Below are 18,048 nucleotides of genomic sequence, written 5' to 3' on the forward strand. Positions count from 1 at the left end.
ATATCAAGATAATTGAATATAGGGAACTAGGAGTAAGAAGAGAGAAACTTGAGGGAAATATAGATTTAAAAGTTTCAGTTCATCTGAGAACAAGAAACAGCCCACTCCATCTCCAGTTTCTGGGAACCACTTTCTTCTTTAGCTCCCCAAGAACTAAGAATGCTAATGGAGAACATTTTACATTGGTTCTCTGAACTTCTTTATGATAATAGCCCTACACCCTGTCCACATCTTTGTAAATATTCTCTATATCAAATTATCCCAGTTTGAGTATATCATTGATTCCTGCTGGAACCCATATAATGAAGTTATATTTTACCCTATCGTTTGTGGAGACACATGGGTATTGTAAGAAAGAGAGATACTGATCAGATTTGTTTTTCAGAAAGATTACTGGTGATGTGAAGAATAAATTAGAGAGGTATAATACTGGAAGCAAGGAAAAGGAGAAGAAGTGAGACTTGCATAAGAACCAAAGAAGATACAGGTTTAAAATGGGCTGGGAAGAGTAGAGAGGGATTTAAATGTTAGTGATGTTAAAAAGAAAAGAATTCTGCCAGGAACGGTGGCTCACACCGGTAATCCCAGCAGTTTGGGAGGCCGAGGCCGGTGGATCACGAGGTCAAGAGATTGAGACCATCCTGGTCAACATGGTGAAACCCCGTCTCTACTAAAAATACAAAAAATTAGCTGGGCATGGTGGCGCGTGCCTGTAATCCCAGCTACTCGGGAGGCTGAGGCAGGAGAATCGCCTGAACCCAGGAAGCAGAGGTTGCAGTGAGCCGAGACCATGCCATTGCACTCCAACTTGGGTAACAAGAGCGAAACTCCGTCTCAAAAAAAAAAAAAAAAAAGAAAAGAAAAGAATTCTGATTGGGGAGGAGAGGGGGAAAAAAAAGAAAAGAATTCTAGGACTCACTCACTGAGTGTTAGGGTTGAGGAAGGAGGAGTTGAGAATGTCTCCTAAGCTTATTATGACTTGAGTGACAAGGGACAAACTGGTACAATTGACCATACTGGCAATAAATAATTAATTTGATTTAATTTTTTTTTTTAAATGGAGTCTTGCCCTGTTGCTCAGGCTGGAGTGCAACGGTGCCATCTCAGGTCCCTGCAACCTCCACCTTCCAAGTTCAAGTGATTCTCCTGCCTCAGCCTTGGAGTAGCTGGGAATACAGGTGTGTGCCACCATGCCTGGCTAATGTTTTGTATCTTTAGTAGAGATGGGGTTTCACCATGTTGGCCAGGCTGGTCTCAAACTGCTGACCTCGTGATCCACCTGCCTCAGCCTCCCAAAGAAGTGTTAGGATTACAGGCGTGAGCCACTGCACCTGGCTAAATAATTTTGAGGGACATTTAGAATGCTGGGAAGATGCCTCAAGGTTTATGGCCAAGAGATAGGTATAGTGACCTAGAGCTACATTGTCTGATTGAATATTCTGTGATGATAGAAATGTTTCATACTTATGCTGCCCAGTATGGTAACTAGTAACCATATGTGGCTTTTGAGCATTTGAAAATGTTGCTAGTGTGACTGAGGAAATTTAAATTGTATTTAATTTTGATTTAATTAAATACCCACATGTGCCGCTTTATTGAACAATGCAGCTGAGAATGTTTTTTGTACTTTTAAAGGATTAAAAAATCAAAATAATATTTTGTGATGTTAAAATTATATGAAATTTAGAATCAGTATGTAGAAATAAAGTCATTTTTAATTGAAACATGTCATTCTCATTTATGTTTTATCTATGACTGCTTTTTCAAGGTAGTGTCAGAGCTGAGTAATTATGACAGTGATTACATGGCCCACAAAGCCTAAAATATTTGCCATCTGGTACCTTTATTTAAAAGCTTATGGGCCAGACATGGTGGCTCACCATATCCAGCTAATTTTTGTATTTTTAGTAGAGACACGATTTCACCATGTTGGCCAGGCTGGTCTCGAACTCCTGGACTCATGATCTGCCCTCCTAGTCCTCCCAAAGTGCTGGGATTACAGGCATAAGCCTCCTTGCCTGGCAGGAAGTAGATGTTAATAGAAACAAAGAGGAGAGATGAGATGCTCAGAGGAAATGTATAATGTTGATTTATGAGGGAAGGATTAAAAGTATGAAGCCCTGGAGACCAACAGTTAAGAGGCAGAGGAAAAAGGAGTTGGCAAAGGAAACTAAAAGTGATTTAAAGAGAATCAAGATACAGAGTTGTTGTGGAAATCAAAGAGAATAGGAACACAGAGCCTGAACATTTTTAATTTTCTCTATAACTTCTATGTGCCAAGAGGCTATGCTAGTTTGTTTCTGTATGTTATTTAAAACTTTTATGACAATGCTGTAAAATAGGTAATGCCTTACATCAGTAGATAAGTACCTAAATAAGAAACTGAAGCCAGTTGAGTCTAAAACTCTACAATGGCATTTGGATGGGAGGAGAAAATTTCAATAAAGAAGAGGTCCAAAAATTACTATACAAATGAAACATATGCCTTAGTCTGTTTTCTGTTGTTTTTAACAGAATACTTGAAACTGGGTAGTTTATAAAGAAAGAAAATGTGTTTCTTGCAGGTCTGGAGGCTGCTGGGAAATCCAAGGTCAAAGGAGGCACATCTAGTGAGGACCTTTGTGCTGGTTTAGTCTCTGTAGAATCTTGAAGTGGTACAGGGTATCACATGGAGAGGGAGCTGAGCACTGTAGCTCAGATGTCTCTTCTTCTTATAAAGCCACCAGTCCTACTCCCATGGCAACCCACTAATCTATTAACTCATGAATGGATTAATTTATTCATGAAGACAGAGCCCCTCATGACACATCGCCTCTTAAAGACCCCACCCCTCTACTGCCACATTGGGGATTAAATTGCAATGTGAGTTTTGTAGGGGACAGATACTCAAATCATGGTAACACATCTGGTATACTTGAAGATTAAAGGGTAATTTATGATTTTAGCAAGAGTAATTGTGGTGAACTTGTATAGGTAAAAGCTGTATTAACATATTCATAAGATTATCAATAATATTAATTTTGTTATCTGTTATATTTTAAAAAATCTTTTTCACATGATGTTTTATAGAAAGTAAACATGGTATAAATTATAATGGTTAATATATCACTGCATAATTCAAATCTTTAAAAATTGACTTAATTTTTCAAATTTAGGTTCATACTTTGGAAACAAAAGACTTTATGTAGAAAACACACTTGCATCAAATTTTACTTTTGGTGTAAGCTCATCTTCTGCACGAGAAACTAATTATCGTCAAACACTTAAAACTCCATTGTCTACTGGAAATCCTCAGAGATCAGGTTATAAAAGCTGGACACCGCAAATGGGATATTCAGGTAAAATAAGTGGAAGATTAACCTAGATGATCTTTTGAAACTTAAAAGTTTTATAAATTATAAATTAGGGTTGTTAAGTTCATTTGAATTGATCTATAAATGATATGAATGAAAAATAAATACATTAGTTTACCTGTATCCGTGATTTGACTCTAGATTAATAAGGCAACATAGTTTCTGATATTGTTTGTTAATAAAAAATGCAGGTCTATATTATTTTAACCATTCTGACAAAAACCACTCAAGAAAGAGAAACCTCTTCCTTTTAAACATGATGTTCATTTAAAAATAAAAGTTGACCCTGATAATACTAGTTTTGTTATACCTTAATTTTTATCTAAATCTACCAGATTTTCTTGAAGAGTAGATGGATAAGATAGATTTTCATGTATAACAGTTTTCTAAAGTATATACAACAGAATTTCTTGGTTACAGGGTATGTTACTTGAATGCATATATTTATAAGATAATGACAAATTGTTTTTTATACATTTATACCTATGTATAAATGGTTAAATTTATATTAGATCTGCAGAAGTCAGTTTAAGCTCTGTAGTAGAATATGACCTTCTTATTTTTAATTAGAAAATAAATACCAAGTTCCAGTGGAAATTCAGTAGACATAAAAGATACCTCCTCTAAGGTTCTAAAAATCTGTTTATGCTGTTATCTCCCTGTTGTAAATAACATAATAATGAGCATCTTAATGCATAAAGCTTTTTTCTAGGTCTCTTATTGTTTCCTTAAAATGCACTCTTAGAAGTCAAATTACTGAAACAAAGGGAAGTTACTATTTTCTTTTTCTTGAGTTAAAGTCTCATTCTGTCACCTAGGCTGGAGTGCAGTGGTGCCATCTGGACTCACTGCAACATGTGTTTCTTGGGTTCAAGTGATTCTCATTCCTCAGCCTCCTGAGTAGCTGGGATTACAGGCATGCACCACCACGCTTGGCTAAATTGTGTATTTTTAATAGAGACGAGGTTTTGCCATGTTGGCCAGGCTGGTCTCGAACTCCTGACTGCAGGTGATATGCCTGTGTTGGCCTCCCAAAGTGCTGGGATTACAGGCGGGAGCCAGCGCACCTGGCCAAAATTACCATTCTTTTAAGAATCTCAGATATATTGCCAAATTTCTACTGCGAACTGGACTAATTTTTAATTCCATCAACAGTGTATGAGGAAAGCCAGTCTCACTGTATCCTCATCATTACTAACTTCTAAAATTTATTATGATTATGATTATTGGCTGATTTAATAATAATCATAATCATAAGGTTATTAAATCAGCCAATAATCATAATCATAATAAATTTTATTGGTTAATTTACTGGTTATTATGGTATACTCTTAATAATATATAAAAGTCTACTTCAACATTTGATATTGTCAGACTCTTAAAATATTTTTCAACGTAACAGTTATAAAATACTATATGAGTTTGCATTTTCCTGATTACTAGTGAGATTATCTTTTTGTGTCCTTGGGGGCTATATATTTTTAATATTCTGTGAAATTAATGTTCATGTCTTTTACTCATTTTTATTTAGGCTTATGTTTCTGGATTTCTAGCAATACTCTATATATTCAGAATACTAAATATTTTGATCAATTTCCTGTTTGTTTCTGTGTTTCCAGTTCTCTTTTAACTTCCCTGGGTCATTATGTCTAACTGTGTGCCAATATCACATCATCTTTAGCTTTATAATAAATCTTGATATTTAGATATTTAGTAGGACAGCCCTACCACCCTTACCCTCCACAAGCCACCTTCTTCTTTAGAGGAGTCTTGGTTCATCTTGGCCCTTTGCTCTTCCATATAAATTTTGGGCCAATTTTACAAGTTCTACCAAAAAACACATTGAGGTTTTGGTTGAAATTATAGTTGTACTGAACCAATAGATCCTTTACGGAGAATTGAAATAAGAAGCTAAGTAATATTTTCTAGGTTGCATTATTTTGTTCTCTTGATTAAGAATTTCCTCTTCAGTGGATGTCCTTTGGTGAACATTCACATAGGATGCAAATATTTTAAATTCTATGATCGATCTTAGAGATCCATTTATATACTTCTTCCTCAAATGTTCTTGTCACAGTCTTTCACTCATGTTCCTTCCAAGTCCCAGCCATCTAGGTAAATCATTAGCAACTGCTTATAAATGAATCTAAATCTGTACTTCTGACCATCTCTCATTCTGGACGTGATAAACAACCAAATGTACTGCTGAAAGATGAGAGATCCAAATGAACAGGCTGTGCATGGTGGCTCATGCCTATAATCCCAAGGAGGCTAAGATGGGAGGACTGCTTGAAGGCAGTCCAGCCTGGGCAACAAAGTGAGACCTTGTCTCTACAAACAAATTAAAATTAGCCTGGTGGTGTGGCACGCCTGTGGTCCCAGCTACTCAGGACGCTAAGGTGGGAGGATAACTTGAACACAGGAGTTCGAGGCTGCAATGTGCCATGATTGCATGCCATTGCACTCCAACCTGAGTGACAGAGCCAAACCCTGTCTCAAAAAAGAAAAGAAAAACTCAAAAAAACATAACAAAATAATAATGAGGCTGAGTGCAGTGGCTCACGCCTGTAATCCCAGCACTTTGGGAGGCCAAGATGGGCGGTTATGAGGTCAAGAAATCGAGACCATCCTGGCCAACATAGTGAAACCTGGTCTCTACTAAAATATAAAAATTAGCTGGGCGTGGTAGTGCGTCTGTAGTCCCAGCTACTTGGGAGGCTGAGGCAGGAGAATTGCTTAAACCTGGGAGGCGGAGATTGCAGTGAGCTGAGATCGTGCCAGTGCACTCCAGCCTGGCACCTGGTGACAAAGCAAGACTCTGTCTCAAAAAAAAAAGAAGAAAAAAGAAAATAATAATGAATATTGAATATCTCAATGGAGGAATTTCTTAGCAGAAAAGCAATGGAAGAAATTATACAGACAAAGATTGTGCAAAAATAGAAATTTTTGAGATAGCAAAAATATCAAGATTGCTAGCAACTATATATTATTGTCATTGATTTATACAATTCTCATAAAAACATACTGAAAAACATTAAGACCTAGTAAACATATAAAATGATGTAAACATCTCTAAAAAGAAAACAATAGAGATAACAATGGATATATTAAATTATGTTCAATTTCAATAGTACTTTTAAAAATATAGATTTAAGTGGCAGTCCATTAAATTAGCCAATACTTATATTCACAATAAATTCTAGAAGTTAGTAACGATGAGGATACAGTAAGATTGGCTTTCCTCATACACTATTGATAGAATTAAAAATCAGTCCAGTTCCCAAAAGAAATTTGGCAATATATCTGAGCTCCTTAAAAAAATGGTGTTTTAGTAATTTGTTGCAGTAATTTGAGTTCTAAGGGTGCATTTTAAGGAAATAATAAGAAACCCAGAAAAAAGCTTTATGCGTTAGAATGCTCATCATTGTATTATTTACAACAGACAGATAATAGCATAAATGTACTTTCAGAACCTTAGAGATGTGTTTTTTGTGTACTAAATTTCCACTGGAACTTAGTATTTATTTTCTAATGAAAAATAGGAAGGTCATATTCTATTACAGACCTTAAACTGACTTCTGTAGATCTAATATAAACTTAACCACCATTTATTACATAACGTTCATGGGGAAAAGGTTTCTGAGATTTAAAAACATAGATTTTTGAGTGAATCCTTAAGTTTACTGCTGACTCAGGTAGCATAAATATTTAAGTTTTTAATGGGCATTGTAATAGAAGAATGGAAGAAGAAATGAATCTAAGTCAGGGAGGGAAAAGAAGGAGGAAAAGTAATTAATTAAAAGGTTGACAAGGGAATAAAAGACTAGTTTGCCTCTTTGAAAACAAAATTATAGAATTTTTTAGTCTGACTTTGTTCATATGTGAATAATGCCCATATTTTTGCATAATTTCACATACTTTATAAAACATTTCTATATGATTGCATTTAATTCTTATAATAATCTTTTGGAAAAGTTTGGTATTTCTAGTTAATAGATGAAGAAATTGTAACTTTAGAAGTTTAAAAAATTTACCTGAGCATTCATAGTTTGTAAGACACAGATCTCCAAATCAATAATGTCTGTAGTGGTTCATAGCACCAGCTGTGGAACTAGACTGCCTGAGTACAAATGCTGTCTCTACCAGTTACATTCATGCCTTGGTCTCCTTATAACTAAGTGGAGAAAATAATGGTGGCTATCTGATAGAATTGTTGTAACAATTATGTGAGTTAATTTAATCAAAGAACTTAAAACATTCTTGACACTTAGTAAGCACTAATACATGCTGGATACTTCATTATATTACACAGATATCTCATAATTGGAATTCATAGTTATATAATGTTTAATATTTTTTTTTTTTTGAGAAGGTCTTGCTCTGTCACCTAGGCTGGAGTGCAGTGGCATGAAACACAGCTCACTGCACTCTCAACCTCCTGAGCTCAAGTGAGCCTCCCATCTCAGCCTCCTCAGTAGCTTGCACCATGCAGGTGCACAACACCACACCCAACTATTTTTCAATTTTTTTGTAGAGGTGAGGTCTTGTTATGTTGTCCAGGCTGGTCTCAAACTCCTGGGTTCAAGTAATCCTCCCACCTTGGCCTTCCTAAGTACCAGGATTGCAGGTGAGCCACCATGCGCAGCCCCAAATAGCTTTTATTTTATTTTTTCATTTTTTCATTTTCTGAGGCGGAGTCTTACTCTGTCACCCAGGCCGTAGTTCAGTGGCACGATATCAGCTCACTGTAATCTCTCAATGTCAAGCAATTCTTTTGCCTCAGCCTTCCCAGTAGCTGGGATTACAGGCATGCACCATCATGCCCGCCTAATTTTTGCATTTTTAGTAGAGATGGTGTTTTGCCATGTTGAATGGCTGGTCTCAAACTCCTGACCTCAGGTGATCCGCCCACCTCAGTTTCCAAAGTGCTGGGATTGTAGGCATGAGCCATCGGGCCTAACCTCCAAATAGCTTTTAAATCACAGAGTAATAAGGTAAATAATCTGTTTTCTGACACCAAGTTTAGTGTTCCTTTTATGACTCCATTCCAACAAAACAGAAAATAAGACAATGTAAAATTTGTTATTTCTAAATGTGAAGTCAAGTTTTGGTAAAATACTCAGAGAATTAACATTTTTATTTGTTCTGGTAATGAAAAGTTACTTTTTGATGAGGAAAAGAAATGGTTATTTCCTTGTCTGTTAAAGAGTAGCTATGTCGTAGACTAGGTGCTTTAAGAAATTATGTGAAAGAATTAGAAATTATTATTAGGCCAGGCTTGGTGGCTCATACCTGTAATCCCAACACTTTGGGAGGCTGAGGTAGGTGGATTACCTGAGGTCAGAGGTTCGAGACCAGCCTGACTAACATGGTGAAACCCAGTCTCTACTAAAAATACAGAAATTAGCCAGGCATGGTGGCGCATGCTGGTAATCGCAGCTACTTGGGAGGCTGAGGCAGGAGACTCACTTGAACCCAGGAGGCATAGGTTGCGATGAGCCATTGCACTCCAGCCTGGGCAATAAGAGCAAAACTCCATCTCAAAAAAAAAAAAACACACACACAAAAAATGATTATTATCAATGTTTGTATTTTTTTATTTAAAAATTTACAGCTTCATCCTCATCTGTGATTTCTGCACACTCCCCATCAGTTATTGTAGCTGTTGTAGAAGGGAGAGGACTTGCCAGAGGTGAAATAGGAATGGCAAGTATTGATTTAAAAAATCCCCAAATTATACTATCCCAGTTTGCAGACAACACAACATATGCAAAGGTAAGTATTAATAATCCTAGAAAATGGTTGCTCCGCTAGGCAGTATCTAGATTTTAAAGTCAGCTTTCCTGATTAGTTTTTTGATAGAATAAAGGTTATTCATTATTACGTCAATGTAAATACTCTGAATTAAAATAAAATTATCTTATATTTGATTTTTATTTTTAAACGTATTTTGTCCTAGAAAGATTGTTTTACTGTTGCTTGAATAAGCTATTGCTAGTATTAGTTTTTAAAATTAACATCTTCAAATTAATAATTTCTGAATTTATTCCAAAGGTAATATATGTGATAATGTGGTACTGATCACAATCCTTAAAGACAATCTCAGTGGTCAAATCTTGAAAGATCAAAATCCTTAATGTTGAAATCTTGAAAGCTGAATTCTAGGAAAGTCATAATTTAGCCTCTTAACTTTTTGCCTTCACTTCTTATTTTGCCTTTTGCCTTTATTTTATATCACTCATTATTAATTTGGGCCACTTGCCCATTGTCGTGGGAATTTGCATGATCTTTCAGGTATAGGTAGCTTACCTCCTAATTTCTATGTTATTTGACCTAATTATTATTTTAATTTATTTTTGGAAGGTCTTGCTCTTTTGCCTAGTCTGGAGTTCAGTGGCATGATCACGACTCACTGTAGCCTCCCACCTCAGCCTCTTGAGTAGCAGGGACCACAGACACTCACTCACACACACAGCTGATTTTTAAATTCTTTTGTATAGATGAGGTCTTGCTTTGTTGCCCACGCTAGTCTCAAACTCCTGGACTCAAGTGATCTTGCCCCCTTGGAAGTTGAATTGCCCCCCCTCAGGTTCCCAAAGTGCTAGCACTATAGGCATGAGCCATCGAGCCTCGCCAATTACGATTTTGAAGATGTGATCTAGTGTTTTATTTCTAGTGTTTCATTATTTTTTTATTATCTTCCTTTAGTTTCTCTTTATGGTCCTCCAGTATGTACACTTCCCTTTCCTAATAATTAATTTTTTATTATAGCGAACAACCTTAATGATATTAGTATTGCATACTAATTTCATCTGTGGGTATTTTATACTTTTATATAATTTCAAAAGAGTAGGAAAAGAGTTTTTAAAAAACAGGAATGTTAGACAAATTGAGAATTTCTGTGTTTATAATAGTTCTAAGAAATACAACCTATTTTATGAAAAGCTAGGCATAAGGCAGACATTTTTCATTTGCGTTTCTGTACTTTTCAACACTTAAACTGTACCAGTGTGGCCATACTGATTGTATTGCCATAGTTCCCCACCCTCCTTTTTTTTTTTTTCTTTTTTTTTGAGATAAGGTCTCACTTTGTCACCCAGGTTGGAGTGCAGTGGTGCAATCTCGGCTCACTGCAACCTCCGCCTTCTGGGTTCAAGTGATTCTCCTGCCTCAGCCAGTCCCAAGTAGCTGGGATTACAGTTGCGTGCCACCACACCAGGCTAATTTTTGTATTACTAGAGACAAGGTTTCACCACATTGGCCAAGCTGGTCGTGAACTCCTGACCTCAAGTCATCTACTCACTTCAGCCTCCCAAAGTACTGGGATTACAGATATGAGCCACCGTGCCCAGCCTTTAGTTACCCTTATTGGATATATTTATATTTTTCATGGAGATGGAGAAAATATTAAGAATTTATTTACAAAAAGTTTTATTTTGGGAATACATATTTGATAAGTTCAAATTAATTTTTGAACTTAAGGCTGTTACATAGCCTATTTTATGACAGTATTTTATATTAGTAATTATATAGGATATATATGTTTAATATTTCTATTACCATTAGAAATATATATATTTGCATATATATATTTTGTTGATGGTGGTGGTGGAGGTGGTGGTGTTTGTCTGTCTGTTTCTTTTTAAGGCAGAGTTTCCCTCTGTCGCCCAGGCTGGCAGTGGCGCCTGGTGTGAGCTCAGCTTACTCCAACCTTTGCCTCCTGGACTCAAGCATTCCCATACCTCAGACTCCTGAGTAGCTGGGATTACAGGCGTGCAACACCATGCCCGGTTAATTTGTGTATTTTTTTTTTTTTTTTTTTCTTTTTAGTAGAGATGGAGTTTCACCATGTTGGCCAGGTGGGTCTCGAACTCCTGGCCTCAAATCATCTGCCTGCCTCGGCCTCCCAAAGTGCTGGGATTACAGGTGTGAACTACCACATCTGTCTAGAAACATATTTTAATTGAAATATATCCTTAGAACAGATACAGTTTTGTGTATCTATGAATTAATTTTGAATACTTAAAAATATGAAACTTTTTTATTTCCTAAGCTTATATGTAAGAAATTGTTTGTTCAAATGATTTCAGGTGATCACTAAACTCAAAATTTTATCACCTTTGGAAATAATAATGTCAAATACTGCTTGTGCTGTGGGGAATTCCACCAAGTTGTTCACTCTGATCACAGAAAATTTCAAGGTAAGTGATTTTTATTCTTGTTTGTAATATTTTATTTAAAATTTATTTAATAATATCATTATAAAGGACAATAATTTTAGTAACTTTATATTTAGTGTCCTAAATACAAATCCTAATCTAAGGGGACTATTAATACAGATAATAAAAATGATAGGGAGTTTTCTTATTTGATTTGACACCCTTGATCTACTTTAAACAACAGAAAAAAATGTTTTAGGTAATAAGGAAGTTTCTCAGAGTCTACAAGGGGCAGACCAATAGAGAAAACATAGGTTTCCCTTATGTGTAGCTTCCTGGAAACTACTTATTGTGCCATCAGACTGGTTGAAGTTGAAGTTCTTACCCTTCTAGGGGATAGCACCTATCAGCAAGTACTTTTTTCTGTTGGGAATTTAATTTGTATTACAGCATTGTTTCAGCTTCCCCTGGTAACATGTAATGCTTTACAATTAGCCTGCTACTCTAGTCTCCATCTGTGGGACTGTGGTGGGTAAGCACTGTGGAACCTTATCCAACAAATGCTCTTCTCCTCAATTAGGGCCTTCCCACCACATACTAATAATTTATTCCTTCCCTCTAGCAAAAATCTCTCTGTTTCCTAGAATGGGGCTGTGGTTCCAAACCAAGTAGATGGCATTGCAGTTGGAATAATTTCTTAGGATTGCAAATTATTTTCAGCATATACTATATTTTGTTATGTTTGTAGACGTTTTACTTTAACACGTTAGGAACCAAGCTGAGGTTTAGAGTCCAGTGAGTTCCTTTCCTGTTTCTAATATATTCAGCATCTGCAGTCATATAAGATTTGCCATGGTACTCTTAGAGATCCTATATAGATGAGCTGTCTCTGCCTCATTGCCAGAGATGTTCTTTTATTCTAAATCTATTGTCTCTATTAGACAAATCACTTCATCTGTTCTTTTTCGTTTATAACTTTATACTTCTTTTCATCACCCCTATTTATCCATACCTTTCCAACCTTCATTCATATTTTATTGTTGTTATGATTAGGCCTTATAATTCTTTTGGCTGTAAATAACAGAAATCTAATGGAAACTAGCTTAGGCAAAAAAGGAAATGTATTGCCTTATGTAACTGGGAAGTCAATGGTTGAATAGATCTTTTTCCTACTGTCTAAGGTAAACAAAACCAAACACTAGCTAAATATTTTAATCAGTACTATGCTATTGCAACAGAGAAAAGAGTCCAGTGTGGACTGAACTGAACTTCAATTTGTACTGGGCATTTTAATGGGAGAATAAGGGAATAGGGAGGGGTAAAAGCACAGGAGTCAGGGAAATAAAAAATTATTATACAAAAAGTAGAAAGGTGGGATTGGTCCATGTGAAACCTATCTGGGTTTGCTAACTGGCACTTATTGAAGTTAGGCTCCTATTCTCCCACAGAGGATAGGAGACAAGGATCCTACCTTTAAGTGGTAAGTGGAATGAACAGTAAATTGTTATTGGCAGCCTGAGTTTTCTTAGGCAGGCACTTTAAGAGACGCTAAGGTCATCCTAGGAATGTGGCTTTGAGCAGTTAGAAACAATGTTAGTGTTTTGTTCAAGTCTTTATAGGTCACATGGAGGATTAGTTGAGAAGAAGGCTTATAATAGCCCAGGTAGAGTTTGGGCAAGGAGAGAATCTTTATCACTACTCTGATTCCCCATATCATCCTTTATCTACTGCAGATAGTTTACTTCTATGAGATTTAAGAAGATGATTGCTGATGGCTCCAGGCTAATATCATCTAAGTTTAGCTAATCCAAAGGGAAAATAACTTCTTTATTCCATTGTCCACGTATGAATTCCAGGGAAGGATGCTGATTGATCCTGCTTTGTTCATTTTCCCACACATTAGATTAATCACTATTTCTGGGGGTAGATACACTATGATTGACTAATCCTTTTGTTGTGGGATGCAGAATACTATAATATATAGGCCTGCTAGAATCACATGGAATGGGGGATAAGTCCTCCAAAGGCAAAAAAAAACATAATTTCAGTACATTTAAATAATAAGGCAGTATAGCATAGTGCTTAAGAATAGAGAACTCAGATTGTCCCGGTTGCAAATCTCGACTCTAAATGACGTTGTGCAAGACACTTAACTTCTTTGAACTTCAGGTTTTTCATCAGTAAATTAGGGACAGTAGGAGGTACCAACTTCCTAGAGAATTTATATTTTATATAGGGTAACCAGAGATGGCCTCATTGATAAGGTTACATTTGGGCAAAGCCCTGAATGGAGGAGGGAGCAAGATATGGAGACATTTGAGATAAAAGTATTTTAAGCAGAGGGAATATTCAATATTATTATTGTCATTATTGTTATTACGACTACACTTACCTTCATTAGCCAGGTGCAGTGACATATGCCTGTAGTCCCAGCTACTTGAGAGGCCAGGGTGGAAGGATCACTTGAGTCCAGTAGTTCAAATCTAGTCTGAGCAACATATAGTGAGACTCCTCTCTAAAAAAAAAAAAAAAAAAAAAAAAAAAACTTCAGTAAATCAAAAGTAATATGAAGTAAAAGGAAAACAGACTTCAAGGAAATCTAAATTTGAGTCTCAGCTTTGGCAGAGATCAACTGTGTTAAATTAGAAAAGTTACTTGATTTTTCAGAATTTTATTTATGTGAACACTGGAGTTAAGATATGTCATAGGATTATTATGAAGATTAAATGAGATAACTTTTAAAACAGTCTTGACACATAACACATTCTCCACTTGGTCATGATTTTTTTCATTCTTAACATCTCTTACATAAGTCCACTAACATAATATTATCTTTTGTTACCCATTAGTTTTATTGAAAGGAGGTAAACCTTTTACTTAACAACTTCACACTTTTTAAAAGTTTCATTATCAACTGGGTGCTGACGTCTCACACAGGTAATTCCAGCACTTTGGGAGGTCAATATGGGAGAATCACTTGAGTCTAGGAGTTTGAGACCAGCCTGGGCAACATAGTGAGAACTTGTCTCTGCTTAAGAAAAAAAAATTAACCAGACATAATGGTGCATGCCTGTAGTCCCAGCTACTCAGGAGGACGAAGCAAGCAGATTGCTGTACCCTGGATTTCAAGTTTGTAGTGAACCATGGTCATGCCACTGTACTCCAACCTGGGTGATAGAGTGAGACCCTGTCTCAAAAAGAAAAAAGTTTTATTATTGTTTTCTCTTTGTTCTAAGTAAATTCCATTCACTTTATGTAAATAATATATCATAGATTTGATAGGCAGAATTGGTGTTTTCATCTTTTTACCTGGTGCATTATAAGAATCTATTCTTTCTCAATTATGATAGACTATGGAAAGATGATTATAAAACTGTGAGATGTTGTTTCTGTACAGTACAACTACTAAAAGGCATAGACTGTCATGTTTATTTTTTATTATTGTATCTAACATATTCCATTAAAACTCATGAGTGAGGTCTAATTAGAAGTACAAACTCTATTGTGATTCACTTAGCAAGGTTAATCATTCTTTTTATATAAATATCTAAGAAAAGTTCTTATTTAAATGTTAAAATATTTATACAATATTTAAGCCACCTACCTAGCTACCAGCATGTGCCTAAGAAAGCAGTTCTGAGCAAGCACATGGCACTTAAAAGTTTAATTTGAAATTAAAATTTCTTTTCAGAATGTTAATTTCACTACTATCCAAAGGAAATACTTCAATGAAACAAAAGGACTAGAGTACATTGAACAGTTATGCATAGCAGAATTCAGCACTGTCCTAATGGAGGTTCAGTCCAAGTAAGTTAGGTGTTTATTTTTTTACTAGCCCACAGCTACCAATATCACATCAAGTAAGTTATAACTTAAGGAAAGTAAATAAATTCCTAGTGTGGGTTCCACAAGGGCAGGGACTTGTGTCTGTTTTGTTCTCTGCTGCATTCCTACCACCTGGAAAATCACCTGGTTCATAATACATAGTAATTACTGAAATAGTAAAATAGTTAACTAAAATTTATACACAAGGCATATATTGCCTTTGAATTTCTTCAAATTTGTCATAATCTATTAATTATGGTTGCTGCTTACTTTGGAACGAAAAGCTGAAGTAGCTACAGTAAACTGAAAATGTGAGGGCATAGAAGTGAAACACAGGTAAAGCTGTATTCCTGTTACTTCCTATCTTTACTCCAAAAAGATCCAGCAGGATGGAGAATGATATTTTTGGATATCATTTCATAGAACATACCAAATGTTCTAGGAAACCTACCATGTTATTTACTAGAACATACCAAATAGATACTTTCTTTGAGCCAGATTGGATTATGTGTTTACTCAGCTAATAACAATCATTATTCTCACCGAGATCATAACATACTTTTCTATGCATTGGGAACTTCTTATTCTACCTTTAAAGTACCAGATTTTTCCAGGTTGGGCACAGTGACTCAAGCCTGAAATTCCAGCACTTTGGAAGGCTAAGGAGTTTGAGACCAGCCTCGGCAATGTGGCAAAACCCTGTCTCTACCAAAAATACAAAAATTAGCTGGGTGTGGTGGTACATGACTGTCATCCCAGGTACTTGGGAGACTGAGGCAGGAGGATTGCTTGAGTCTCGGGGGTGGAGGATGCAGTGAGCTGAGATCACGCCACTGCACCCCAGCCTGGATGACAGCCAGACCCTGTCTGTAAATAGTAAAGTGTCAGATATTCCCAACATTATTTGAATATTTAGAATGGTGCAAATTACCTTTGGTTGAATGTTATCCTTAACACAGGATTTATTGGAGTCTAAAGTCCCTTAAGTGTCAGACTTGAATAAATTATTTATTTTCATTAATTTTTATGATTTAGGTATTTACCTAGTTTTCAAAAAATATGAAATACCTGGTGTATCTTTGTCTTTTGATTTTAAGCAATGCTATGCAAATATTTATAATTTTTCTTAAATTAAGGTGAAATATAGAATTTTTTATACTAAAGACTTATAGTGATGTATTATTGATCATCTTTTAGGTATTACTGCCTTGCAGCTGTTGCAGCTTTGTTAAAATATGTTGAATTTATTCAAAATTCAGTTTATGCACCAAAATCGCTGAAGATTTGTTTCCAGGGTAGTGAACAGACGGCTATGATAGATTCATCATCAGCCCAAAACCTTGAATTGTTAATTAATAATCAAGACTGTAGGTAAGATCATCCATTTTTTTCTTATAAAATACATAGGTATATTTTATTTTATTTTTCTATAAATAGTTACTTTAAAGTTCTTTTTTTTTTTTTCCTTGAGTCAGAGTCTAGTTCTGCTGCCCAGGCTGGAGTGCAGTGGTGTGATCTCAGCTCATTACAATCTCTGCCTCCCGGATTCAAGCAGTTCTTCTGTCTCAGCCTCCAAAGTAGCTGGGACTACAGGCATGTGCTACCGTGCCTGGCTAATTTTTGTATTTTTAGTAGAGATGGGGTTTCATCGTATTGACCGGGCTGGTCTCAAATTTCTGATCTCAAGTTATCCACCCACTTCAGCCTCCCAAAGTGCTGGGATTAGAGCCATGAACCATTGTGCTCAGCCTAAAGTTCTTTAAATTATTTGATGGATAATTTTATTTAAGAGGTAGAGTCTTGCTATTTTGTCCAGGCTGGTTTGGAACTTCTGGGCTCAAGTGATTCTCCTGCCTTAGCCTCCCAAGTAACTGAAACCATGGGAACAAATTGCCATGCCCAGCTAATGGTGGAGAAATATTGAATAAGCATGTTTTAAATTATTATACTGTTGTTGCTGAACTGATCAGATGTTTCACCAAAATCAAGTTTTAAAAAGATATTTATAGTAAGTAATAAAAAAACAGCCCAGTTCAGAACTTGGTAAAGGATCTTAATAGATATTTTCCCAAAGAAGGTAAACAAATGGCCAGTAAGCACTTGAAAAGATACTCAACATTACTAGTCATTAGGGAACTACAAATCAAAACCACAGAAGTTATGACTTAAAATTACTCTCTTTCACTTTATGATATCCTATGTTATCATAGCATAGAAAGTCAATGACCAACCCTGATAGTTATCACAAAGTGTTTTATATTCAGTTTTACCTTGTTATGTTTCATACTTTATCATTATTTGTCATTAGCATTGTCAAACATTGTTTGACTTTCTGCTATATGTTAGGGATACAGAGACTTAAATGATAGAATATCTGACCTCCAGGAGTTAGTATTATAGTTGAGAGGAACAACTAAAAAGTCTTTTTACACACTTAACTGAAAGAATCTCAGGTTATAAGATGGATATTCTGCCTACTGAACTATCTGAATAGCTCCAATGCTTCCATAGGCTTGTCAGCTGTTCAATACACTGTTACATCCATTGATTTATATAATAAATGGGAGATTTATGTGTGCCCCTCACCTCCTTTGTTCCTGCAGAAATAAATTCTCAAAAAACAAAAAATTGTACATGTGATGGGAGATCCCCAGCCAGTTGATGATATGAGTAGTTCCCTAAAAATTTGTTTAAATTGGTATGACAAAAAT

General features: G+C 35.8%; 1 protein-coding gene across 1 annotated transcript in view; it reads left to right on the plus strand.

Moving 5' to 3' along the window:
* Positions 1–18,048, plus strand: part of MSH4 (mutS homolog 4) — a 103,237-nt gene that overhangs the window by 4,937 nt on the left and 80,252 nt on the right. The window contains exons 2-6 of the mRNA XM_003921400.4: positions 3,156–3,338; positions 8,968–9,128; positions 11,444–11,554; positions 15,204–15,319; positions 16,535–16,708. Of these exons, the coding sequence (XP_003921449.1) occupies positions 3,156–3,338; positions 8,968–9,128; positions 11,444–11,554; positions 15,204–15,319; positions 16,535–16,708 (745 nt within the window). The remainder of the gene's footprint in view (positions 1–3,155; positions 3,339–8,967; positions 9,129–11,443; positions 11,555–15,203; positions 15,320–16,534; positions 16,709–18,048) is intronic.

This window comes from Saimiri boliviensis, chromosome 11 (assembly GCF_048565385.1).
Source record: "Saimiri boliviensis isolate mSaiBol1 chromosome 11, mSaiBol1.pri, whole genome shotgun sequence".
In the NCBI taxonomy this organism is placed as follows: domain Eukaryota; kingdom Metazoa; phylum Chordata; class Mammalia; order Primates; family Cebidae; genus Saimiri; species Saimiri boliviensis.